The sequence below is a fragment of the Dreissena polymorpha genome, chromosome 8, assembly GCF_020536995.1.
Source record: "Dreissena polymorpha isolate Duluth1 chromosome 8, UMN_Dpol_1.0, whole genome shotgun sequence".
NCBI lineage: Eukaryota > Metazoa > Mollusca > Bivalvia > Myida > Dreissenidae > Dreissena > Dreissena polymorpha.
This window is the reverse complement of record NC_068362.1, coordinates 32,843,670-32,870,987: the sequence shown is the minus strand read 5'-3', so window position 1 is coordinate 32,870,987 and position 27,318 is coordinate 32,843,670. Positions and strand designations below refer to the sequence as shown.

At 38.6% G+C, this 27,318-nt stretch overlaps 1 protein-coding gene across 1 annotated transcript in view; it reads right to left on the bottom strand.

Annotated features, from left to right (window-relative positions):
* LOC127842056 (PAN2-PAN3 deadenylation complex catalytic subunit PAN2-like) overlaps window positions 1-27,318 on the bottom strand; it is a 64,069-nt gene that overhangs the window by 26,119 nt on the left and 10,632 nt on the right. Inside the window, exons 6-17 of the mRNA XM_052371386.1 lie at window positions 27,033-27,118; window positions 23,687-23,805; window positions 23,038-23,182; window positions 18,937-19,075; window positions 14,712-14,788; window positions 14,388-14,515; window positions 12,195-12,364; window positions 9,958-10,118; window positions 8,411-8,539; window positions 5,928-6,077; window positions 2,921-3,267; window positions 229-365 (exon numbers count right to left, since the gene is read on the bottom strand). Coding sequence (XP_052227346.1) covers window positions 229-365; window positions 2,921-3,267; window positions 5,928-6,077; window positions 8,411-8,539; window positions 9,958-10,118; window positions 12,195-12,364; window positions 14,388-14,515; window positions 14,712-14,788; window positions 18,937-19,075; window positions 23,038-23,182; window positions 23,687-23,805; window positions 27,033-27,118 — 1,788 coding nt within the window. The remainder of the gene's footprint in view (window positions 1-228; window positions 366-2,920; window positions 3,268-5,927; window positions 6,078-8,410; window positions 8,540-9,957; window positions 10,119-12,194; window positions 12,365-14,387; window positions 14,516-14,711; window positions 14,789-18,936; window positions 19,076-23,037; window positions 23,183-23,686; window positions 23,806-27,032; window positions 27,119-27,318) is intronic.

Sequence of the window (27,318 nt, the reverse complement as noted above, 5' to 3'; positions counted from 1 at the left end):
ATCATACCACAACTGGTCCTTGAACTTACAAAGAGGAACGGCGAAAATGGCTATAGAAATAATAGCATACAATAATTACCAAAAAAGATAAGTGTCCAGAATAATTTTGGTTGCTTATTAAGCAAGCCATATACATGTATATGAAAGGTCAGGAATACTTTGGTTGGTTAAAGAGCAAGCCAACAATAAGAAATGTCAAGAAATAGAGTGCCATGGTCCCATGGTTACCTTGCGGGGAGCAGTCTGGGTAGCTCAGGTTGACGAGGGTCGTGGTGACCTGCTTCCTGTTCTCCTGAGCACACCTGCACCGTAGAGTTGTCACGGTATTCAGGCCAAATATCTCCGTGATCACTGACGACTCCTTCCTGATAAACAATATGTGATTTGAAATGCAAGTGTTCCTCAGAAATGTGGCCATAACTGAAATGCATAATTGTAAATCAAATGTGTTAAGAAAATTAGCCATGTTTTGTTTAAAAGGCTTTGAAATGCGAGAAAATGTCTTATATATGTGAACATGTTTCATTGTAGTATATTTTATTTACTTGATTGTATTTGTAATTAAAAGATGCACTTTGACTATACTGTGTTAACTTGTTTGTCAATGGTCAATGGCGTTTTGCCGATTTTTCCAACAAAAAAACTTGAAACTTGCTATACACTCCAACACCGTTATTTCGAACACCGATAATCCGAAGTCACCGTTATTTCGAAGTATTTTTCGGGTCCCGATTTGGGTTCTTCTTTGTTTAATGTAAAATTTCATTGTTAATCCGAACTTCGTTAAACCGAAGAAATCGTTAATTCGAAGTAATTCTGTCGGTCCCAACACTTTAATTTGCACCTAATTATCAATCTTTAATCCGAAGTCAAAACTGCAAAACACTGAGTGTAATTTCACACCTTTGTCGTCTGAGCGTGGCCCGTCAACAGCCGATAATTACACCTTTGTCGTATGCGCGTAGCGTGTAATTTGATAATTTGTGCTATTCTAATATTTTATATGTTCTGTAATTAGAGGACGATAAAAAAAGAGAAAAAGAATCGTTTTATTCCTCCGTTTGTTATAAGTAGAAATCTATTGCTCTCTGACTAGTTAACGTTTTTAAATAAAACCATTATTAATAGTATCGTGTAACCAAAACCATGCGAGTTCCACAACGTTTTAGTTTTAAAGAATCAATCAAAAAAGTCTTCTGTCAAATGTTTATTTCGAATTATCATAATCCAAAGTTTTTTTTAACGGTCCCGACAACTTCGAAATAACGGTGTTGGAGTGTATATTATATATCTTTCATAAAGCCACTAAGCGTATGATAATGTAATACGTGTTGCAAGCATTAAACAACGTTTTTACAGTATGTGGTCACCCAGTATTAACCTCTTCCATGTGACATTCTCACTTAAACATGTTGTATTTCTTTTTTTTTTTAATCGATCTTCCTTCGAATGATGTATATTTTGTATTTAATTGTAACGCATGCTGTTATTGTATATGTATGTTAACGACGATGAGCTGTATATGCTATATAGTCAAATAAACTATTCTGTTCTATTAATATTTAGATATAAAAAAGTAAACCACGACTGAATCCCTTTCCAGATGGTGTTAGAAACAAGAGATGTGTTTGTCAGAAACATAATGCCCCCTAATGCGCCGCTTTGAATTATTATTTTTTTTTACCTTTGACCATGAAGGATGACCTTGACCTTTCACCACTCAAAATGTGCAGCTCCATGAGATACACATGCATGCCAAATATCAAGTTGCTATGTTAAATATTGCAAAAATTATGAAGAAGGTTAAAGTTTTGGTTAAAGTTTTGGGACACACACACAGACAGACACATACAATGACAGACAGGCCAAAAACAATATACCCCCAATCTTTCGATATGGGGGCACAAAAAAGTGCAGCTCAATGAGATACACATGCATGTCAAATATCAAGTTGCTACGTTCAATATTGCAAAAGTTATGAAGAAGGTTAAAGTTTTGGTTAAAGTTTTGAATTTTTTTATTGACCTTTGACCTTGAAGGATGATGTTGACCTTGACCTTTCACCACTCAAAATGTGCAGCTCCATGAGATATACATGCATGCCAAATATCAAGTTGCTATGTTTAATATTGCAAAAGTTATGACGAAGGTTAAAGTTTTGGTTAAAGTTTTGGGACACACACACACACACTCACACACACACACACACACACACACACACACACACACACACACACACAGACACATACAATGACAGGCAGGCCAAAAACAATATACCCCCGATCTTCCAATCCGGGGCGAATGATTTTTTTGACCTTGAAGGATGACTTTGACCTTTCACCACTCAAAAGGTGCAGGTCCATGAGATACACACGCATGCCAAATATCAAGTTGCTGCGTTCAATATTGCAAAAGTAATGAAGAAGGTTTATGTTTCGGTTAAAGTTTTTAATTATTTTTTTTGACCTTTGACCTTGGAAGAACATTGACCTTGACCTTTCACCACTCAAAATGTGCAGCTCCATGAGATACACATGCATGCCAAATATCAAGTTGCTACGTTCAATATTGCAAAAATAATGAAGAAGGTTAAAGTTTTGGTTAAAGTTTTGGGACACATATATTTGACCTTTGACCTTGAAGGATGACCTTGACCTTTCACTACTCAAAATGTGCAGCTCCATGAGATACACATGCATGCCAAATATTAAGTTGCTATGTTCAATATTGCAAAAGTTATGACGAAGGTTTAAGTTTTGGTTAAAGTTTTGGGACACACACACATACAATGACAGACAGGCCAAAAACAATATACCCTCAATCTTTCGATCCGGGGGCATAAAAGTAGCGACTGAAATATTTTAATATATTCACAGATTTTGAGGTTGTCTGAAAACAAAAAATATAACATGTATCTCACTTTTCCTTCTCCTCCTGTGGCAACACTGGCTCTTCAGGCTGTTCTGCTACCTCCACTTCCAATTTTTCAACCGGCTGTTCTGTTTGACTCCCCTGTGGTTGCTCACTAGGCACAGCCTGCTTCTTACTTTCTTTCTCCTCTTTCTTTTCTTTCTTTCCCTTCTTTTTCTTCTTTTTGGACTTTGCTGCTTTGGGTTCCTCTCTCTTTACTTCCTTATCTTTCTCCACTTTCGGTTCCACTGTTTTTTCTGGATCTTCAGAGTGCTGGGAAGCAGTTTCACTGGAACTGGGTTCATCTTTCTCACCTGCTTCATGCTTTTCTTCAACAGCTACCTTGTTAAGAGTTTCCTTCAAGTAAACAAACTAATATTAGAAATAAAGTAGACATATTTACATAATTTGTTATACATTACATTACTATTTGTAAAAGCACACATTTATTACTGTCGGTTAAATTAAAAGAAAACTAGAGCTTTGTCACAGACGTGACGAATACCCCCACATGCCGCATTGACACATAATATTTTGCATGCCGTCTTCACAAAAAACAGCGAACACCATGCTCAATTTTTAAAACGCACTACGTGACCCCTTGACCTAGTTTTTGACCCAGAAAGACCCATGTTCTAACTTGGCCTTAAGATCATCTCCATAAAACTTCTGACCAAGTTTGGTGAAGATCGGATTTTAACTACTTGAATTAGAGAGCGGGCACCATGCTGAATGTTAACAAGATGCGTTTGTGAAACACAATGTCCCCCTATATGATGTTTGACCTTGAAGGATGACCTTGACCTTGTAAAGGATGACCTTGACCTTTCACCACTCAAAATATGCAGCTCCATGAGATACACATGCATGCCAAATATCAAGTTGCTATCTTCAATATTGCAAAAGAATTCATAAAATAAGCGATTTGGGCCACATATATTTGACCTCACCTTGAAGGATGACCTTGACCTTTCACCACTCAAAATGTGCAGCTCCATGAGATGCATATGCATGCCAAATATCAAGTTGCTATCTTCAATATTGCAAAAGTATTTATAAAATAAGCGATTTGGGCCACATATATTTGACCTCTGACCTTGAAGGATGACCTTGACCTTGACCTTTCACCACTCAAAATGTGCAGCTCCATGAGATGCACATGCATGCCAAATATCAAGTTGCTATCTTCAATATTGCAAAAGTATTTATAAAATAAGCGATTTGGGCCACATATATTTGACCTCTGACCTTGAAGGATGACCTTGACCTTGACCTTGACCTTTCACCACTCAAAATGTGCAGCTCCATGAGATACACATGCATGCCAAATATCAAGTTACTATCTTCAATATTGCAAAAGTATTCATAAAATGAGCGATTTTGGCCACATATATTTGACCTCTGACCTTGAAGGATGACCTTGACCTTGACCTTTCACCACTCAAAATGTGCAGCTTCATAAGATACATATGCATGCCAAATATGAAGTTGCTATCTTCAATATAGCAAAAGTTATTGCAAAATGTTAAAGTTGGCGCAAACATACCAACAGACCAACGGACCAACAGACCAACAGACAGACAGGGCAAAAACAATATGTTCCCCACTACTATAGTGGGGGACATAAAAAACGCACTAAGTGACTCCGTGACCTAGTTTTAGGCCCGGAATGGCCCATGTTCAAACTTGTCCTAGAGATCATTTAGATCAAACTTGTGACCAAGTTTGGTGAGGATTGGATGAAAACTACTTGAATTAGAGAACGGACAACATAGTGAGGTTTAAAACGCACTAAGATGCCCCGTGACCTAGTTAAGATCCGGCATGACCCATATTCAAACTTGACCTAAACATTATCTAGATACAACTTCTGACCAAGTTTGGTGAAGATTGGATGAAAACTACTTAAATTAGAAAGCGGACAACATTGTAATGTTTAAAACGCACTAAGTGACCCCGTGACCTTGTTTTTGACCCGGCATGACCCATATTCAAACTTGCACTAGACATTATCAAGATTATCAACTTCTGACCATTTTTGGTGAAGATTGGATAAAAACTACTTGAATTAGAAAGCGGACAACATGGTGAGGTTTCAAACACACTAAGTGACCCCGTGACCTAGTTTTTGACCCAGCATGGCCCATGTCCGAACTTGACTTACACATCATCTAGTTACAACTTCTGACTGAGTGTGGTGAAGATCGGATGAAAACTACTTGAATAAGAGAGCGGACAACATGCTGAATGTTTAAAACGCACTAAGTGACCCTGTGACCTAGTTTTTGACCCGGCAAGGCCCATGTTCGAACTTGGCCTAGACATCATGTAGATAAAACTTCTAACCAAGTTTGATGAAGATCGGATGAAAACTACTTGAATTAGAGAGCGGACACTTAATACGGACCGACAGACAGACCGACCGACCAACCGACAAGTTCACTCTTATATACCCCCTAAACTTTTTTGTGAGGGTATAACAAGACAATTAATAATTAATATTTCTTTACACAAAAGTTCCTAGATTGCACAATTGTTTGTTTTTTAAGTGCTTTGTGACAATTTATTATTTTTACATATAATATAATATTTTTTGATAAACCAATGTTTCAAAGGCAATTCATTCAAAATAAAAGCTTGAGATTATATGCATAAAATTTAAAAAAAACATAAAATTCAAAGAAATTAAGCACATCAAACACAAATAAAACACAAATAAAAAATTAACATAACATTTGAACTTTTGGAAATCCAGGAATAATGCATGTGTCTCAGATTAGCCTGTGCAGTCTGCATAGGCTAATCAGGGATGATACTTTCTGCCAAGATACCATAAAAGCAAAAAGTGTCATCCCTGATTAGCCTGATCAGACTGCACAGGCTAATCTGGGACAACACTTTTAGCACAAACACGTTACACTCATGCAATAAGCTCCATATTCCACAGCAAGGGTTGTATTCATTTATAAGCATATCTAATCAACTCTTCAGAGATTCCCCCCCCCCCCCCCGCATACCGTGTGTATCTGCTGGTGCATGAACCTCTGCCAGCTCTGTATGAGGCGTCCCAGATTGACCCGCCCGTGGTTCTCCTCATTCTCTGCCAGCACCAGACCCAGCGCCGCAGCCTCGGGCAGCGTACGAAATGCACGCAGGAAGTTGCTAGCCTGAACAAACGTTTTCAATAAATGAAAGCTTGTCAATAGTTTTATATTAGAGGTCACAGTGACCTTGACCCTTGACCTAGTGACCCAAAAATGGGTGTGGCATGTCGAACTCACAAAGGTGCAGCTACATATGAAGTCTCAAAATTGTAGGTGGAAGCAATTTGATTTTAAGGTTTTAGCACGACACAGACGGCAGACAACGAGCTGGCTATGACAATACCTCCGGTTTGTCCGGAAAAAAAAGGCCGGGCTAAAAAACTAAGAAATAAATATTGTTTGAGCTTTCTTGGTGAGTACATGTTTGTTAAAAAATTTAAATAAACAGAATTTTATATCATTTGTTGCTTCACATATATCTGATCAACGAAAAATGACAAACATAAGGATAGATATTTATATATGTACAGATAAATTTGAAACAGCAGTAATATTGGTTAGATTCGTGAAGAAATTTAAATATTTTTTACTTTGGCAAGCAGCGGACATACCTTGTGAGAATTATAATGGTGTAATAATAGTAAAATTAAGTTATTCTTAACAAATCGTAACCAGAGCTTTGTCACAGACATGACGAATACCCACACATGCCGCATTGACACAGAATATTTTGCATGTTGTCTCCACATAAAACAGCAGACACCATGCTGAATGTTTGAAACGCATTAAGTGACCCCATGACCTAGTTTTTGACCCTGCAAGGCCCATGTTCGAACTTTACCTACACATCGTCTAGATACGTCTGACCAAGTGTGGTGAAGATCGGATGAAAACTACTTGAAGTAGAGAGCGGACACCATGCTGAATGTTTAAAACGCACTAAGTGACCCCATGACCTTGTTTGGGCCCGCCCATCATGACCCATATTAAAACTTTACCTAGACATCATCTAGACACAACATCTGATTATGTTTGGTGAAGATCGGATGAAAACAACTTAAATTAGAGGGCGGACACTTAAAATGGACCGACAGATAGACCGACCGACAGACAGACCTATATACTCCCCTAAACTTCATTGTGGGGGGTATAAAAATAACACCTTTGTTCAGAAGGATAAAATGTGTGACCATGATAAATATGTATCAATCAAATGCAATGCACACTGAAGATTTCAATCTGTGGCTGACAATTGTAAGTAAACACATAGTATAAGTAATTGCTTGGCTTTAAGTTCAGGTATCTCAAAAAATTGTGCTTGTCCTTGCGACTTGGAGCCAAAGGGAGTCTACTGTATATTTATCCACAAAACAAAGCCATTTGCCACTCATTCATTTTGATCAAGCAGATTTTCCATCTATGTGCCTAGTATTTTAAAAACATATTATAAGATTGTATCAGTAAATAACATTTGGTGGGCGTCACTACCAAATTAAGTTGTTTGTTGCTTGTAACATCTCAAAAACAAAAGATGTGTTCGTCAGAAACACAATGCCCCTTACTGTGCCGCTTTGATTGATTAATTTATTTTTTTATCATTTTGCAGGAACAGATAATTTTTACAAGGGAAGGGATATAATAAAATATATAACTTCCCATGTAAATATGATCTGTACCTGCCAAATGATAACTATAAATTATTTCCCTTTAAAGCTTATTACTTCCCTTGGATTTTTTTTTGAACATTTGACATTGAAGGATGACCTTGACCTTTCACCACTCAAAATGTGCAGCTCCATGAGATACACATGCATGCCAAATATCAAGTTGCTGTCTTCAATATTGCAAAAGTTATGGCAAATGTTAAAGTTTTCGGACAGACGGACGGACAGACAGTGCAAATGCTATATGCCACCCTAGCGGGGGCATAAAAAATATGGAGGTAGGCCAGCGCAACATGTTCGGTAACTTTATTTACAATACACATGTTATATGGAGGTAGGCCAGCGCAACATGTTCGGTAACTTTATTTACAATACACATGTTATTTACCATTTCAATAAGGATGATCCACACAAATAATCAAATAGCAATGCAAAACATGTTTTTCTTTATATGTAAAATATGGTCATCTGATTTGTTCATATACATTTTTTTAAACCCTGTATATGAGCCTTGCTCTATGAAAACAGTACTTAATGCACACTCATAAGGTGTCATCCCAGAATAGCCTGTGTAGCCCACACAGGCTATTCAGGGAAACACTTTCTGCCTAAACTGGATTTTTGCCAAGAACAGACTTCCTTTAAAAAAAACAACATAAAAGCAGAAAGTGTCGTCCGTGATTAGCCTAAGGGCACAGGCAAATCTGGGTCAACACTTTATGCACATGCATTAAGCCCCGTTCTCCCTGAGCACTGCTCATATATATTATATCAAAGTCTAGAGGTGCTCACTTGGCAGGTCTGTCCCTTCTGTTTGTCGAGCATGTGGAAGAGGAAGCCCAGCTCACAAGACAGACAGAACTCCCTCTCACACAGGTGACTGAGCAGCTTGACACGCAGCGGCTCAATGAAGTAGAACATCTGAAATAATAGCAAGGACAATAGCACACTCAATATCACACGAAATAGTAGCTCAATGAAGCAGAACATCTGAAATAATAGCATGGACGATAGCACACTAAATATCACACAAAATAGTGGCTCAATGAAGTAGAAATTTTGAAATCAAAGCATGGACAATAGCACACTAATTATTACACGAGATAGTGGCTCAATGAAGTAGAACATCTGGAATAATAGCATGGACAATATCACACTGAATATCACATGAGATAGTGCCTCAATGATGTTGAACATCTGAAATCATAGCATGGACAATAGCACACTGAATATCACATGATATAGTGGCTCAATGATGTTGAACATCTTAAACAATTGCATGGACAATAGCACACTGAATATCACATGAGATAGTGGCTCAATGAAGAAAAACATCTGAAATAGTAGCATGGACAATATCACACTGAATATCACACGAAATAGTGACTCAATGATGTTGAACATCTGAAATAGTTTCATGGACAATAGCACACTGAATATCACATGAGATAGTGACTCAATGATGTTGAACATCTGAAATAATAGCAGGGAAAATATCACACTGAATATCACATGAGATAGTGGCTCAATGATAATCTGAAAAAATAGCATGGACAATATCACACTGAATATCACATGAGATAGTGCCTCAATGATCATCTGAAATAATAGCATGAACAATATCACACTGAATATCACACGAGATAGTGGCTCAATGAAGTAGAACATCTGAAATAATAGAATGGAAAATATTACACTAAATATCACATGAGATAGTGCCTCAATGATCATCTGAAATAATAGCATGGACAATATCACACTGAATATCACATGAGATAGTGGCTCAATGAAGTAGGACATCTGAAATAATAGCATGTACAATATCTAGAGTGTTCAAAAGATTTGAATTTACTATAGCCATATAAGGAAAAATGCCATGCCACCTGGAGGTCATGTATTTCAACCAACCCGAACAATTTTCGATCTCGTTCAAGATATCATTGGAACACTCTTCTGACCAAATTTCGTGAATATCGGACAAAACATGTGGCCCCTAGAGTGTAAACAAGGCAAATGTTAATGCTGCAAAATGCACGAACGAGGGACAAAAGGCGATTAAAAAAGCTCACCATGAGCTAAAAACACCTGAAATAATAGCTATACATTATGACACTGAATAGCACATGAGACACAATACAGTGGCTCAATTAAGTAAAACATCTTTAAAAATAGCACAAAAAATATCACACTGAATATCACATTGCAGTGTCTCAAAGAATTAAAATATCTGAACACATGATAAATATCACGAGATATCAAACAGTGGCTCAATGAAATCAAACGGCCGATAGCACAAAGAAAATGTCATGCTGAATATCACATGTGACAAGTGGCCCCACCTGAATCATGCTGTTACAGTACACATTGGGTATGTGTATCTCCAGACCAGCGTAGTGAGTCTTGTTGTAATGACGGAAGTCAAAGTCCTCTAGGCCCAGCTTGGAATACTTCAAGTCCACCTTCCTGAACCTCTTGGGAATAGCGTGGAATGGATCATCAGCTGAACAATGAAGAAATATTACCCATAGCTGAACCTGTTTCTCCTCAGATATGCATTTTGACCTGTTTGTGGTCCATTAGAAAATCATATTAATTAAAGACTTTTCTTAATTTTTTCAATTTTTTAAGGTTTCATTTAAAACCCTATGATACTGATGAGCAGCAAACAGAATAAAACCTGAACAATCTGCGAATTACTTGCAGGCTGTTCTGGTTTTATGCTGGTTGGATACAGCCATTTTCTTTTTGTTTGTGAGTGGCCATGAGTTACAGAATATTAGTCATAATGGCTAACGGATTTCTGGACCTGAAGGTCAGGTCATTTTTTGCAATCTATGAATCATAAGGCTAAAGAACGGTCACGGTTAGTTAGATCAAACGCATGTTGCATATTTTTGTCTTGCAATGAAGGCCATGATTTACAAGATTTGAGTCATGTGGGCTTTGATTGCCAGCCACAAGTTGACAACACAATGCTTGAAAAAAGCCTGTGTGTTTTGTAAAAAGAAAAGAGTGCTCAACTGTGTTATTCCATTTAACCATTTACCACTTAAATATGTATTTTCATGCATGTGTAGTCCCTTAGAAAGTTTAGTTAAATGTAAGACCTTTCTTACTTTATTCAATTGTTAAAGGCTTTATTTCCAACCCTTAGATACTAATGAGCAGCAAACAGCATAAAACCTGAACAGACTAAAGTTACTCACACATTGCACTTCAAACATCATATGCTAAGATGTATGAGAGAATATGCCATATTAGTATCATTAGATACTGTAACAAGCGCACAGCATAACGGGTGCCACGCTTGGCTGCGAAAGCTTGTCAGATTTTTTTTTTTTAGAGGTCACAGTGACCTTGACCTTTGACCTAGTAACCCAACAAGAGATGTGTTTGTCAGAAACTCAATGCCCCCTACTACGCCGCATTGAAATAAAATTTCTATTTATCATTTGGCAGGTATAGAAATCATCTCCCTTTAAAGGTTATTACTTCCCTTGAATTTTGTCCAATCCAACCAGGGGGAGGGGGGGGATCTCACAGTCAATTATGACCATGTCAGACATCACTGACAACCAAGCAGCCAAGGTCTGTGGTTTAAACGAGATCATAGCCAGAGTTGATCATGTATCTATGGACATAAGTCCACAGGTATGTAATGAACATCAAAAAAATTATAATTATATCATTAAAAAAAAATTGACAAATCAATCATTTCGGTTATAAATAATCAACATAATAAATATGTACAGTAACTGTGAAAAGAACTTCAATTCTTGGTAAGGAAATATATAATATGAGATTTATAATTATATAAATTACTTCCCTTGAAAATAATTGTCTGTAACAAATCTCTATTTTTAGTAGCAAATAATTAAAAGCCACTACCGTGACTGTAGATTCACCACTCAAAATGTGCAGCTCCATGAGATACACATGCATGCCAAATATATAAAGTGGCTATGTTCAATATTGAATAATTTTCTCCCTTTTTAAAGCTAATTACTTCTCTTAAATCTGTATTTGTTACCATAGACCGTAAAGGATGACTTTGACCTTTTACCACAATGTGTTTGTCAGAAACACAATGCCACCTACTGCGCCGCTTTGATGTATTTAACAAAAATATATAGGTGGGCAGGTCAGATAACTACGTCCATTAAAAGCTTATTACTTCCCTTGACTTTGTTTTTTCGACCCTTGACCTTGAAGGATGATGTTCACCTTGAAATTTTACCACTCAAAATGTGCAGCTCCATGAGATACACATGCATGCCAAATATCCAGGTGCTATCTTCAATATTTAAAAAGTTATGGCCAATTTAAGGTTTTCGCACAACGCCTACAGCCGATGTCGGACGGCGGACAACGAGCTGGCTATGACAATAGCTCGGGTTTTTTCCGAAAACAGCCTCGCTAAAAATTAGGAATTATCATAAAATAATTTTAACAATTTTTTTTTTTTTCTTATAAAAAAACACTTTGTATCAGCACTGAAGACGCACATTTATCCCAAAGATACTATAATTACAGGCATCAACACATATTACCTCAGCCTGTTTAAGTGTTACTTTACCTCTGCCTAGTGGAGACTCGGGTATGTTTGACCGGCCCTTCTTGGAGCCATCTTGTTCCAGGATGTAAGGGAAGTGGTATCGCCTCTCTTTGTGAGGGTTAGGTGCGTACCCTACATTCTGGTAGACCTTCATGGTGCGCAGGATCTCTGGGTCTATTGGCTTAGGCTTTCTGCGATTTAACAAAAAATCTTGTAAAATCATGTTAATTGGCATTCAATTTGTGGTTTAAAAAAAAAATACTTTCATGGTCACATAAATTCGAAGATTTCTTATTTGGAATATAGAGAATACTATGTTAGTGTGATTGTGTACTTAAAATTATCCCACGAGTGAAGAAAGGGTTACATGGTGAGGCTTGCCGAGCCTTGGAAGCCTTTCTGAGATCAGTGGGATAAATTTAAGTACACAATCACACTAACATAGTATTCTTTTTATCCTACAATATTTTTTTTTTTAATTTATTTCTTATGCAATAAAAATAGTAGTCTTTAATTTATAAAATAAAAGCAAAAACACATTAAATTAGCTGAATCTAACATTGCGTAGTAATATTAATTGTGATCTTTCCCGTTAACGGAACTCGAAATAGTCCTTAAGAATTCCACGCAAAAGAAGAGTAGCGAGACAAAATATCGCTATACGCCTCAATTCAAATTTAATCAGCGTTCCAAATGTAACACATTCAAGTAGAACACAGACGGTTGTGTTCAAACTACAATTCTTGTTTCATCACTGTAAAATACCGAAAACAATAATGGCTGCCATTTTGAAATTTACAAAATGTGTTGAAACCTACATGAAGTTGTGTAGATCTTCTAACCATGTTTATTTTCATAAAGTTTAATTTACTTCCATGACAAGTTAAAATTCTGGACACATTTCTTCATTGCCATTCCATCTTTCCCATTTTAACGCACTGGATGCAAGCAGGCAATTCTTTGTGAATAGACATTCTTTGATCGACTGACAAAGGAACGACTTATTCATCAAAGAAACTACCCCTTAAACTCAACATCGATTTCCTTCAAACAGTTAAAGAACAATTCACTGATACTTTTCTTAAATTTAATCCATCAATTGTTCAATAAAACATCGCGTTATTCGAGTACATTTGACATTTTAAGGAAATCGAAAATGCAGTCTCACCAGTTTCATTCCAGTTTTATATCCCAACACTTTTATTCACATTCATAATCCATCCTAAACACACACACTAATCCTTTGATGCTTAAAAAATATTTAACTGTTAAATAAAAACCATCCAAGTCTGAATTGTTGTTGTCCTTAAATCCAAAGCGTCTAGCTTGTTTCGTCATTTAAATTACGTCACATGAGATATGTCATAAATTGCGTAATCAATTCAATGAAAATATTCAAAGCTGGTTCTTCATAAATTTTAGTGAAGGACCAAAATAGTATGATTGTATGACTCAAAACCTGTGCCCATCTATAATGTAGTATAAAGTAAGATATATATTATAGACGTTAAATACCTGGCTGAGCCGGGCCGGGCAGTGATAATCTGCCCCAGGTCGCTAAAGCCCTCGGGCCGTTATGCTTCCTGCGGGCCGATTATCACTGCTCGGCTCGGCTCAGCCGTGTTTTATCCTCTTAATAATCCATCACAAACACACACACACTCGTTAACTCGCCCAACGACTGCGTACCCAATGACCTGAATGACGCAATCAGGGGTGAAAGGCCAAAAAAGTAGTCCCTATGTTCTAAAAATATCTGTGGAATAAACCTTATCTAAAAATATCCGTGGAGAAAACCTTATCTTTTCTGTATGAGTCCTATTTTGTTCTATAAAATCATTTAGCTGTAGGATAAAAAAGAGGAACTAGGAAAGTTATGTTTTTCCTAAAAAAATTAAAAAACATAATAACAATCATAACAAGATATTACAAAAATGTTTGGTTTTTTTGTGTATCATAGGATTGAAGTTAATTTTGTGAAAACATTTTTGTCAGCATTAACCTTTTCCCCCTCAAAAGCAAAGAGATGATGGCTCGTGCAAAAGGCATAAAGGCAAAAAAACCTTCAAGTAACTTGTAGATTAGATTTTTTAGGGACTTCAAACACGTCATAATTTGTACCTGAGGGTTGAGACCAGGGGATTCCAAAACAGAAAATAACAACTGTAACATAAGTTGTGAAAAAAATTTTACAGAAATGCTGATTCTATGTACCTGTATACTTTTTCACAGAGGTAATCAGGCCAATCGGAAAGAAGGGATCCTGTTCCTGGGTAGCTCATGGGAACCATGGCGTACGGAGTCGTGAAATCATGGATGTGAATATTCTGAGATGGCTCAACCTGTGAGAAAATAGATTGCAAAATGGCTGTTTTCAAACAGTTTAAAGCATGATTATGGACACATTTAAAAGTTTTATGTAAACTCTGCAATGTTTTATAGATCCAGCAAAGTTCAGAAGGTAAATTGGGATTGAAAGGAGGAAAGCAGCTTGAAAGCAGAAATAACACCACAAAATGCTTTCTGGTGTAAACTCACTGGATCTGCCAGGCAAGTCTCCTCTATAAATGGGTTGAATATGACGTTCTCATCTGTTGCAAATATGTGCAGGAAACCTGTAAATATAAGCAAATAATGAGTCCAACTTCAAATTATCAACCTTGCTGTGAGAAAATGGGGCTTAATGCAAAATGTGTCATCCCAGATAACCCTGTGAAGACCGCACAACCTAAGATGGGACGCCACTTTACTCACATACATTAAGCCACATTTTCCTAGAACGAAACTCATATGAGCATCATTGCAAAAACGAGTCTAATGCTTAATGACCCCAGCGTAGCTACAGACCAGATTTGGGACAGCCTGGTAAGGAGCTACCCTGTATGCTTAACAGACCACAAAACATTGCAAGACCTTATACCAGACAGGGTAGCTCCTGAACCACACTGTGCAAATACTGAGACTGGTCTGGAGCTTCATCTACCTACATATGTCCTACAACCCAATTCTGGAGCTACATCTACCTACATATGTCCTACAACCCAATTCTGGAGCTACATCTACCTACATATGTCCTACAACCCAATTCTGGAGCTTCATCTACCTACATATGTCCTACAACCCAATTCTGGAGCTACATCTACCTACATATGTCCTACAACCCAATTCTGGAGCTTCATCTACCTACATATGTCCTACAACCCAATTCTGGAGCTACATCTACCTACATATGTCCTACAACCCAATTCTGGAGCTACATCTACCTACATATGTCCTACAACCCAATTCTGGAGCTACATCTACCTACATATGTCCTACAACCCAATTCTGGAGCTACATCTACCTACATATGTCCTACAACCCAATTCTGGAGCTACATCTACCTACATATGTCCTACAACCCATTTTTCGCATGAAAAGGCTCAATTGATTTCATGTTCATATGTGACGATGACAACATAAATGGGAAAGGATTTTTTTAAAGAAATATTTAACTTCTTGCCAGCTTTTGTTAAAGGATTAATTTCCATTCATTCAAAATCACAAATATCAACACACGCTCACTTTAAAATTAGACACTAAATTGATTTGCTCATTACAATTTATAAACTTAACATATCTGCAAGTAACAACGCGCTTATTAGGAATGTTAAATAAAATATGACAGACAGAGCTCAAGGCAACATGTGCAGAATCTCTGAGGTCTATTGGCTTAGGCTTCCTGTGGTTCACAAAACATACAGTAAAATCAATAATGTTCGTTGGAATTATATTTCACAACTATACTAACAAATAGCTATATCATGGACAGCTTTCATTTCCTTTATAAAATGTTCTGGTACATGCGAGCCGCGCTCTGGGATAATGGAGCCCAATGCATGTGCGTACAGGATTGCTCGCTCTGGGATAATGGAGCCCAATGCACGTGCATACAGCATTGCTCGCTCTGGGATAATGGAGCCCAATGCATGTGCATACAGGATTGCTCGCTCTGGGATAATTGAGCCCAATACATGTGCGTACAGGATTGCTCACTCTGGGATAATGGAGCCCAATACATGTGCGTACAGGATTGCTCACTCTGGGATAATGGAGCCCAATACATGTGCGTACAGGATTGCTCGCTCTGGGATAATGGAGCCCAATACATGTGCGTACAGGATTGCTCACCCTGGGATAATGGAGCCCAATGCATGTGAGTACAGGATTTCGCACTCTGGGATAATGGAGCCCAATTCATGTGCATACAGGATTGCTCGCTCTGGGATAATGGAGCCCAATGCATGTGCATACAGGATTGCTCGCTCTGGGATAATGGAGCCCAATGCATGTGCATACAGGATTGCTCACTCTGGGATAATGGAGCCCAATGCATGTGCATACAGGATTGCTCGCTCTGGGATAATGGAGCCCAATGCATGTGCATACAGGACTGCTCGCTCTGGGATAATGCAGACCAATGCATGTGCATACAGGATTGCTTGCTCTGGGATAATGGAGCCCAATGCATGTGCATACAGGATTGCTCGCTCTGGGATAATGGAGCCCAATGCATGTGCATACAGGATTGCTCGCTCTGGGATAATGGAGCCCAATGCATGTGCATACAGGATTGCTCGCTCTTGGATAATGGAGCCCAATACATGTGCGTACAGGATTGCTCGCTCTGGGATAATGGAGCCCAATGCATGTGCGTACAGGATTGCTCACTCTGGGATAATGGATCCCAATGCATGTGCGTACAGGATTGCTCGCTCTTGGATAATGGAGCCCAATGCATGTGCGTACAGGATTGCTCGCTCTGGGATAATGGATCCCAATGCATGTGCGTACAGGATTGCTCGCTCTGGGATTATGGAGCCCAATGCATGTGCGTACAGGATTGCTCGCTCTGGGATAATGGAGCCCAATGCATGTGCGTACAGGATTGCTCGCTCTTGGATAATGGAGCCCAATACATGTGCGTACAGGATTGCTCGATCTGGGATAATGGAGCCCAATACATGTGTGTACAGGATTGCTCGCTCTGGGATAATGGAGCCCAATACATGTGCGTACAGGATTGCTCGCTCTGGGATAATGGAGCCCAATACATGTGCATACAGGATTGCTCGCTCTGGGATAATGGAGCCCAATACAGGTGCGTACAGGATTGCTCACTCTGGGAAAATGGAGCCCAATGCATGTGAGTACAGGATTGCTCGCTCTGGGATAATGGAGCCCAATACATGTGCGTACAGGATTGCTCGCTCTGGGATAATGGATCCCAATGCATGTGTGTACAGGATTGCTCACTCTGGGATATAGAGCCCAATACATGTGCGTACAGGATTGCTCGCTCTGGGATAATGAAGCCCAATACATGTGCGTACAGGATTGCAACAGATTAGCAGTCCACACAGGTAATCAGTGATGACACTTTTATGGAATTTTTAATTTTAACGAAGTTTCTGCACAGGCTAATCTGGTAAGACACTTTATGCACATGCATTAAGGCTTGCTTTCACAGAGCAAGGCTCATTTGTTGATTTTAATCTTGCTGGCCCATGATCATTTTAAGATTGAACCTTGATCCCTGATAAATGACCTTTGTCACAAATTAAAGAATACAATGTTAGTGTTTAATACTGATAAGTTTCTCAAGGGAGGTTCATATAACTTAAACAAAAAGCCTTCGCAAGTTTTTGTGAAATAATTGTATCTTTATTAACAATAACTCTGTATTCCATCTATCCCATGATCTTTCTTTTATACAATGAGAGTGTGTTACTTCATAATGGCGTGTTATCTAGAGCTGTAACGATTTGGTTTGATGCATCGAAAAACCAATTCAACGCGGCCGATTTGATTTCGATACCAATACGGTCAATTTCGATTCGATTCACTGCAATCCCGAATGATCCGCATTTTAAACCTTACTTTTTAAATCCGTCGTCTATACTTTCTTGTCATTTGTAATACGTCTTGTGATTGGTCAGTAGCTCATATGGCATCCAATGAATGTATGAATACCATGCAGAGCATTACATCATTAAAATCAAAAGTATGGGAACATTTCGGGTTTTCGCAAAGGTTCTGATGCAAAGGCAACTTGCAAAACGTGTTTTGTTTAGGTAAGTTGAAATCAGTCAGTTGGTTTGTTCACTAAACTGTGTGCCTTCTGTTAAGAAGTCAACTCGAAGTTGTTTACATACTAACATGTTTTTTTTGTTTTTTTTCCTGTTAAACACGTGATACATTGTGCATTTTATGTTTTAAGAATAACTCAACAGTAAGTTTTGTTCAATAAATTTGTTACATATAAAACATATGTTGCATTTTTAAATTTTATTTCAAAAATTAAACATTTCAAATGTACAACATAGTAACTTAATAAGGTAATTACAAATACCTAACATATTAATTCATGCCATGGACAAACCAAACATGAAATAGTTCGCAAACTAAGCAGCAAATAGGTAAATTTGAATCGAATCAAAAATAATAAATTCGGACCATTTGGTATCGAAATCGAATTGAATAATGGGTGAATCGTTACAGCTCTAGTGTTATCCAATATAAGCCTGTGCAGGGACAACACTTTCCTTTTTTTTCTTTAAAAGGAAGTCTCATCTTACCAAATATCCAGTCTTAAAAAGTGTTGTCCCTTATTAGCCTGTGTGAACTGCATAGGCTAATCTAGGACGACAATTAAAGCACATGTAAAAAGCCCAGTTTTAGCAAAAAGGAGCTCATAACATGCAATAGCAACTATTCGTCTGACCTCCACTGTCTCCAAAGGCGAGGGCCTGACAGGTGGCAGCCACGTCGAAGCTCATGACTATGTTGTGATGACACGGCACCTGGTACGGTATCGTGAGGGACGGAGTGCCGAGTGCCTCAATCACCTGGAACTGCCCTATCTGAGAATGGAGTATAACATTTCATATACAGCAGGCCTAGAACTGCCTTATCTCTGAGAATGGAGTATAACATTTCATATACAGCAGGCTCTCAGTCCTATCTGAGAATGGAGTATAACATTTCATATACAGCAGGCTGTCAGTTAATGAGAAATCTTTGCAATAGTTCATTGTTGATTGCCAAATCTGTATGTTGACTAAGGTGCATGCAACATTTGAGCCTTTTTCTGGGAAAATTGGGCTTAATGCATGAGCTCTATGGTAGTCTCTGCTTAGCCTGTGCAGTCTGCCCAAGCTGATGCAGGACAACAGTGTGCGTCTAAACATGGTAGTCTCTGCTTAGCCTGTGCAGTCTGCCCAAGCTGATGCAGGACAACAGTGTGCGTCTAAACATAGTAGTCTCTGCTTAGCCTGTGCAGTCTGCCCAAGCTGATGCAGGACAACAGTGTGCGTCTAAACATGGTAGTCTCTGCTTAGCCTGTGCAGTCTGCCCAAGCTGATGCAGGACAACAGTGTGCGTCTAAACATGGTAGTCTCTGCTTAGCCTATGCAGTCTGCCCAAGCTGATGCAGGACAAAGTGTGCGTCTAAACATGGTAGTCTCTGCTTAGCCTGTGCAGTCTGCCCAAGCTGATGCAGGACAACAGTGTGCGTCTAAACATGGTAGTCTCTGCTTAGCCTATGCAGTCTGCCCAAGCTGATGCAGGACAACAGTGTGCGTCTAAACATGGTAGTCTCTGCTTAGCCTATGCAGTCTGCCCAAGCTGATGCAGGACAACAGTGTGCGTCTAAACATGGTAGTCTCTGCTTAGCCTGTGCAGTCTGCCCAAGCTGATGCAGGACAACAGTGTGCGTCTAAACATGGTAGTCTCTGCTTAGCCTATGCAGTCTGCCCAAGCTGATGCAGGACAACAGTGTGCGTCTAAACATGGTAGTCTCTGCTTAGCCTGTGCAGTCTGCCCAAGCTGATGCAGGACAACAGTGTGCGTCTAAACATGGTAGTCTCTGCTTAGCCTGTGCAGTCTGCCCAAGCTGATGCAGGACAACAGTGTGCGTCTAAACATGGTAGTCTCTGCTTAGCCTATGCAGTCTGCCCAAGCTGATGCAGGACAACAGTGTGCGTCTAAACATAGTAGTCTCTGCTTAGCCTGTGCAGTCTGCCCAAGCTGATGCAGGACAACAGTGTGCGTCTAAACATGGTAGTCTCTGCTTAGCCTGTTGCAGTCTGCCCAAGCTGATGCAGGACAACAGTGTGCGTCTAAACATGGTAGTCTCTGCTTAGCCTGTGCAGTCTGCCCAAGCTGATGCAGGACAACAGTGTGCGTCTAAACATGGTAGTCTCTGCTTAGCCTGTGCAGTCTGCCCAAGCTGATGCAGGACAACAGTGTGCGTCTAAACTCCATTAATGCTAAGAAGAGACTTCCTTAAAGCGAACAAGAGATGTGTTTGTCAGAAACACAATGCCCCCTACTGCGCCACTTTGAAGCAATTTATTTGACCTTTGACCTTGAAAGATGATCTTGACCTTTCACCACGCAAAATGTGCAGCTCCATGAGATACACATGCATGCCAATTATCAAGTTGCTATCTTTAGTATTGCAAAGTTATGGGCAATGTTAAAGTTTTCGGACTGACGGACAGACTGACTGACAGACAGTGCAACTGCTATATGCCACCCTACCTGGGGCATAAAATTACAATAAAGTGGAAATAATTGCCCATGATTAGCCTTTGCAAACTGCACTGGCTTATCTGGGACGAAAATACATGTGTGCATTAAGCAAAGTTTTCACAAAATCAGGCTCATTTAAAGCCAATGGGAAACCTAGCATTTTAATATTCATTAAAGATTGTTGTTCCTTTGTGATTGCCCGTTCTGTAAATTGCCAACGAGAATGTTAGGTGTTCTTTTTCCCCTCTGTATTTCATTTTCATTGAAATATATATTGATCTTTGTTTTAAGTTTGAAATCAACCACAGAGAGTCTTTTAACAGCAATTGAATTACACATTCAGCATAATCTGTCAGAAAAACACATTTATAATAGCATTCAACTGATACTGTATATCATATTTTTGTAAAACATTGGCAAACAATCAGGGTTAATAAAAAACAAATTTATTTAATTGATATACACTGCGTGATGCTTAAAATGTGCAAATCTGCACACATGTACTTAATATAGAATCATTCATCGATACACTATGAGATAAGTTGATTGAAACCAATAAAAGCAGTTCTAACAAAATATGACAATAACAAAGTATAGGGTTATTATTTTCATGTATTGCAATACTTCTCATTGTATGAATACACCCAGGAAGTTGCATGTTGAAAGCTCTCATAGTATCTGAGCTATAGACTTGAAAAGTTATATCATACAAAAACAACAAAAGGCACTAATTCTTGTTTAAGATAATGCAGAATTATGGTTCTTGTTCATGGCACTTCTTCCAATGATATCTAAACACCCATAAAGTTTCATATTGAAATCTTGAATAGTATCTGAGATATAAGCTTGGAAAGTAACATCATAGAAAAACTGCATATAAAAATAACTCTTCCTAAAGACAGTGTAGGCTTATTATTCTTGTGCATGGCACTTCCATACATACCATAATTTTTCAGACCAATTCCGGGACATTGAGTTAAATTGTCCGGGACTTCTGCCGATTTCCGGGACATGTATAAAATGTAGCGATAATTTATAGACATATGCATTTTTGGTACGTTTTTTTTGTTTCGCATCGTTAATTGCAAAAGTTCGAAAGCCTATCCGAAATACACATGATCTATTAACGTCAAATTAAACATTACTACTTCCGTACTAGATACAAGCCACGTGTTTTCAGTGTAAGCGTTCTATAGATGGTGACGTCACTGCGTTATTGTTATTAAGACCGGTGTGTAACGCGTAGTTGTTGATACACCTTTATTCATTTATAACATTTATATAATAAAAATTACAACAATACAGTACCGTTAGATCGTCAACTCAAATCAATTCACAATACATACAACCAATCACAATAAAACAAATACAACAAAACAGTACCGGTAGATCGTCAAGTTAAAATCCGGACAGTCACACATTACCGAACATGAACTGCTTTTAATTTTTACTCAGCCATGTTGGACTTCAGATGTGTGAACAACTATCCTTTGCCCTTACGCAGCGGGAAATAATGACGTAGTATATTAAAGCCAATGAACAACCACATTAAACAATGCCGCCTTTTGGGTTTAACTGCGAACGTGAGGACAATCGATATGATAACAGGACCCCTGTTAATTGATCGATTTTGACACGTAGCGTAGTCTGCCTATTCGGGTAGGCATTGTCATGGAGACGCTGCAGATATACACAGATTCGAGGTGCAGTTAAGCCTAAGATAAGGTACATGTATATATGGATTTTGTAAATTCCGGGACATTTGACAGATTTCCGGGACAGCAGGACAAGTTCTTCTTATCCGGGACTGTCCCAGACAATCCGGGATGTATGGCATGTATGGCACTTCTGTACATTGATATCTATACACTATTAAGTTATATGTTGAAATTGGCGCACTCTGCTAAGGCTAATCTGGGACAACCCACATGAATTAAGCCCAGTTTTGGGACAACCCTTTACCCACATGAATTAAGCCCAGTTTTGGGACAACCCTTTACCCACATGAATTAAGCCCCGTTTTCCCAGAACGCTACTTATATTTAATAGTGAATATGACACATGGAGACTAGACAACCAACCCCACAAACATAGAGTGGAATCGTGCTTATATAAGGTGATAATACAAATGAATGTCGCAGTCTTGGGACTATTCGTATAATTAACAGCAATTAGACTGTATTCTCCTTAGAAACAACAGCAAGTCTGGTGGAGTATGTAGGAAAAAAACATACCATGAACTCGTGCTAATATGTACTGATCACACAAATAATATCGCAGAAATTTTCACCTGAGACACAACAGCCAGTCTGCTTGAGTACGTGGGCACAAAGCGCAGGAACATGGGGTCTATGACGAGTTGCATGGGGGACATGGCACGCATCATGCGCAGGTCGTACATCTTCAGATAGTGGTCAGGAGTTAGGTTGCCCAGTCTGAAACAAATGTAGGTGTAAGTACGTTGTAGACATTGTAGCTAAATTTACTAAATAAATAATTACAAATTAGTTCAAATAATACAGGACCAAATCTTATAGGATGCAACACAACACTTTAAATTGTTTGTGTATACAATATTGAAATATTTCTTTCATCACTTTTATTTGTTTCTGTTTGCTTTCCAGTACAACCTAATCTGCAGATTTTGTCAATAATTAAGCCTTGTTCTGGAAAAACTAGGCTTAATGCAGAGTTTTCCCAGATTAGCCTGTGCAGCTTGCACAGGCTCAGTTTGCACAGGCTAATCAGGGATGACGCTTTCCTCCTTAACTAAATTTCTGATAAGAAAAGACTTTCTAAAATTCCTTACAACCTTAAAGTGTTGTCCAACTTAGCCTGGGATGACACTTTATGCATTTGGCCCCATTTCCCAGAGCGAGGCGGCTCACTCCTATTTGTTTATAAATAATGTTGAGCCAGGGTAGTCGTGCTATACTCACCTACTGGAGTAACCACATGTGACAATGAAGTTGCCGTGGATATCAAAGTCTGACAGTGTTCCCGAATGAGCATCAAACACATGCTCCACTTTCATGGAGTTGGGGTCATACAGGGTCACCTACAGGTCAATACAATCTGAGAAATTATAACATACAATGAATTATATAAGATATGTGAATTAGCAAGACTTAAACAAGCAAAAGCAAATAATAATTATACTAAGTTAGATGACCATCAAAATCGTAAAACACAATCATGAAACATTATTTTTTTAACAAAAACTAAAATATAGTATGTTCCTGTATACATTCACTACTTCTTATGCTCATTTATATATTTGAAAAGAAGTTGTATCTCTTTGTCCCAACACTTTGAATCATATGTGACACAATATCAAAATAAACAAGGGCTGTTTGTAAAACATGCATGCCCGTCATATGGGTTGTCAGTTGTAGTGGCATCCATTGTGGAATACGTTTTTGTCACTGTGACCTTGGCCTTCGACTTTGACCTGAAAATCAATAGGGGTCATCTGCCAGTTATGATCAATGTACCTATGAAGTTTCATGATTCTAGGCAAAAGCATTCTTGAGTTATCATCCGGAAACCATTTAAACTATTTCCAGTCACTGTGACCTTGACCTTAACCTAGTGACCTGAAAATCAATAGGGGTCCATCTGCCAGTCATTATCAATGTACCTATGAAGTTTCATGATCCTAGGCGTAAGCATCTTGAGTAATCATCCGGAAACCATTTTACTGTTTCGAGTCATCTGTGACCTTTGACCTAGTAACCTGAAAATCAATGGGGGTCATCTGCCAGTTATGATCAATGTTCCTATGAAGTTTCATGATCCTAGGCGTAAGTATTCCTGAGTTATCATCCAGAAACCATTTATAACTGCTTCAAGTCACTGTGTCCTTGACCTTGACCTTGTGACCTGAAAATCAAAAAGGGGTCATCTGCCAGTCATGATCAACGTACCTATGAAGTTTCATGATCCTAGGCATTAGCATTCTTGAGTTATCATCCGGAAACCATTTAGTGTTTTGAGTCACTGTGACCTTGGCCTTTGACCTAGTGACCTGAAAATCAATAGGGGTCATTTGCCAGTCATGATCAATGTACCTATGAAGTTTCATGACTGTAGGCGTAAGCATTCTTGAGTTATCATCTGGAAACCATTTTACTATTTCAAGTCACTGTGACCTTGACCTTTGACCTTGTGACCTGAAAATCAATAGGGGTCATCTGCCAGTTATGATCAATGTACCAATGAAGTTGCATGATCCTAGGCCCAAGCGTTCATGAGTTATCATTCCGGATACAATTTTACTATTTCCAGTCACTTTGGACCTTGACCTTTGCCCTAGTGACCTGAAAATCAATAGGGGTCATCTGCCAGTCATGACCAATGTACCTATGAATTTTCATGATTATAGGCCTAAGCGTTCTTGAGTTATCGTCCAGAAACCATCTGGTGGACGGACCGACGGACGGACTGACCGACCGACCGACATGTGCAAAACAATATACACCCTCTTCTTCGAAGGGGGGCATTAATATTTTGCTTAACGAGGGCAGTTACTCCACTGATGTAAGAAAAACTGCACCTAGGTGATCATGTCCACATGGAAATAAATGGACCATGCTCTGTAAAAGGGGGTTTAATGCATGTGCATAAAGTGTTGTCCCAGATAAGCTGGTGCAGTCCGCACAGGCTAATCAGAGATGATACTTTGCACTTTTATATATATTTCTGTCTAAATTAAGTATCTTCTTAGCAAAAAAATCCAGTTTTGGTGGAAAGTGTTGGCAAACGTGGAATGACACTTTATGCCCCTGCACGTGAATGACACTTTACACACCTGCATTAAACCCCATTTTCAAAGAGCAAGTTTCTTAATTCACAACCCTTTTTGAGTAGTGTGCAACATATAAATCAAATGTACTTTGCGGCTAAAGATCGGGTATGCAAAAAAAGTGTTGTTGTTATTTTACGTGCATTAGGTCAGTACATTATTAAATAGGAGCATAACTCTAAAAAACTAGCCACATGCATGTGCTTTTAAGTGTCGGCCCCAGATTAGCCTGTGCAGACTGCACAGGCTAATCAGGGACAACATTTCCGCATACCGTAGGTTTCCAGGTATAGCGTGCAGTGTTTTACCTCAAAAATTCAAATTAAAAGCTGGTGCGCGCTATACATTGATTACAACGCTATCCTCGCTGCTAAATTGGTAATAAATATGCTGTGTAATTGTAATTATCAAAATGGCCGCCATGTTTTTTTCCAGAAAACTACCACCCTATAATCGTACAGACTGAGGGGGCCATTGTCGAAACAACAAGAAGTCGCTACTGGTAGATATGAACGCGGTAAAAAGAAGTTTTGGTTAAAAAATTAATTTGTTTGAATAAACTTGCGGACATTTCTTTTGTGTTGTTTTTACCTTCTTTATTGATGAATTCCGATGGGGATTGTTTGTCGACATTCAGGGGCAGGCAAGGGTAGGTGCCAACAAGGTCTTTTTTGCGGGTGACGGTAGGTGTGAAAGGGGGTCATTTTGCACTTCGTAATTGGCAGATGTTATTGAGTAATATGTGCCACTACTTGTTAAGACGCTAATTGACATTTGAGACACTAATTGACACTTGAGAACGTGAAGATATGCAATTGCATTTTTGTGTGTAAATATTGAACGTTCAACAGTGGTGTATCTCAACAACTGTATCCCTGTCTCCCATGCGACATTTAAATTTACCGGTAATGCCCATGCTTTCCTCGAGGAAAATCACACGATGTACACTGATTCTTTTTTTCTCACGTTTTTCACGAAATGCACGTGGACTGTTAATCTTTTGCTAGAAAATTGTCAGAAAAGTATAGTGCTATGCAACCCATGCTCCTAATCATAATGACGCTTCCTATTTTGAATGCTTAATTAAGCTTTCAAATACCCCGGATTATTGGATTGTGCAATAGTAAAAATGGCGGCCATTTTCGGTCGCGATTTGGTGGTTTTATTGTCTTTAAATTTTTTTTCTCCATTTTTGCATTTAAAAAACAGCCTGCGCGCTATACACGGGAGCGCGCTATACGTGGAAACCTACGGTAGACTTGATATTTGTTTATAAGAGACAATTTTTCAATGTTAAATTCAAAACAGTGGAAAGTGTTCTCACTGATTGGCCTCTACAGACTTCACATGCTAATATAGTACACATTTTTTTGCAAATGCATTTAACCCCATATCTTCAGAGTTTCAGGCATATACATATAATAAAGATACAAAGCCCAATTGACTGGTTGAGATGTTTCCACAAAGACATGTAGACTTACATTTCCACCAGTGTCACCCGCACAGATATATTTAGGGGTCTGTCGTAAGATAGCACAACCTGGCTCCTTCACTGCATACTGAAATAAAACATGCAGAATTAAGCAGTCAATCAATACACAAGAATAAAATCATTTATTTAGAATGAATAGCTTTTCCTGCATATCAGTCAATAAACTGTCAGTAATTTTACCCCACAGTTCCTTCAATGGTGAAATGCAGAAAATGCTATTAAATACTTATAATTACACAACCAAATACAAAATTACCGGTAATGAAACATTCTAA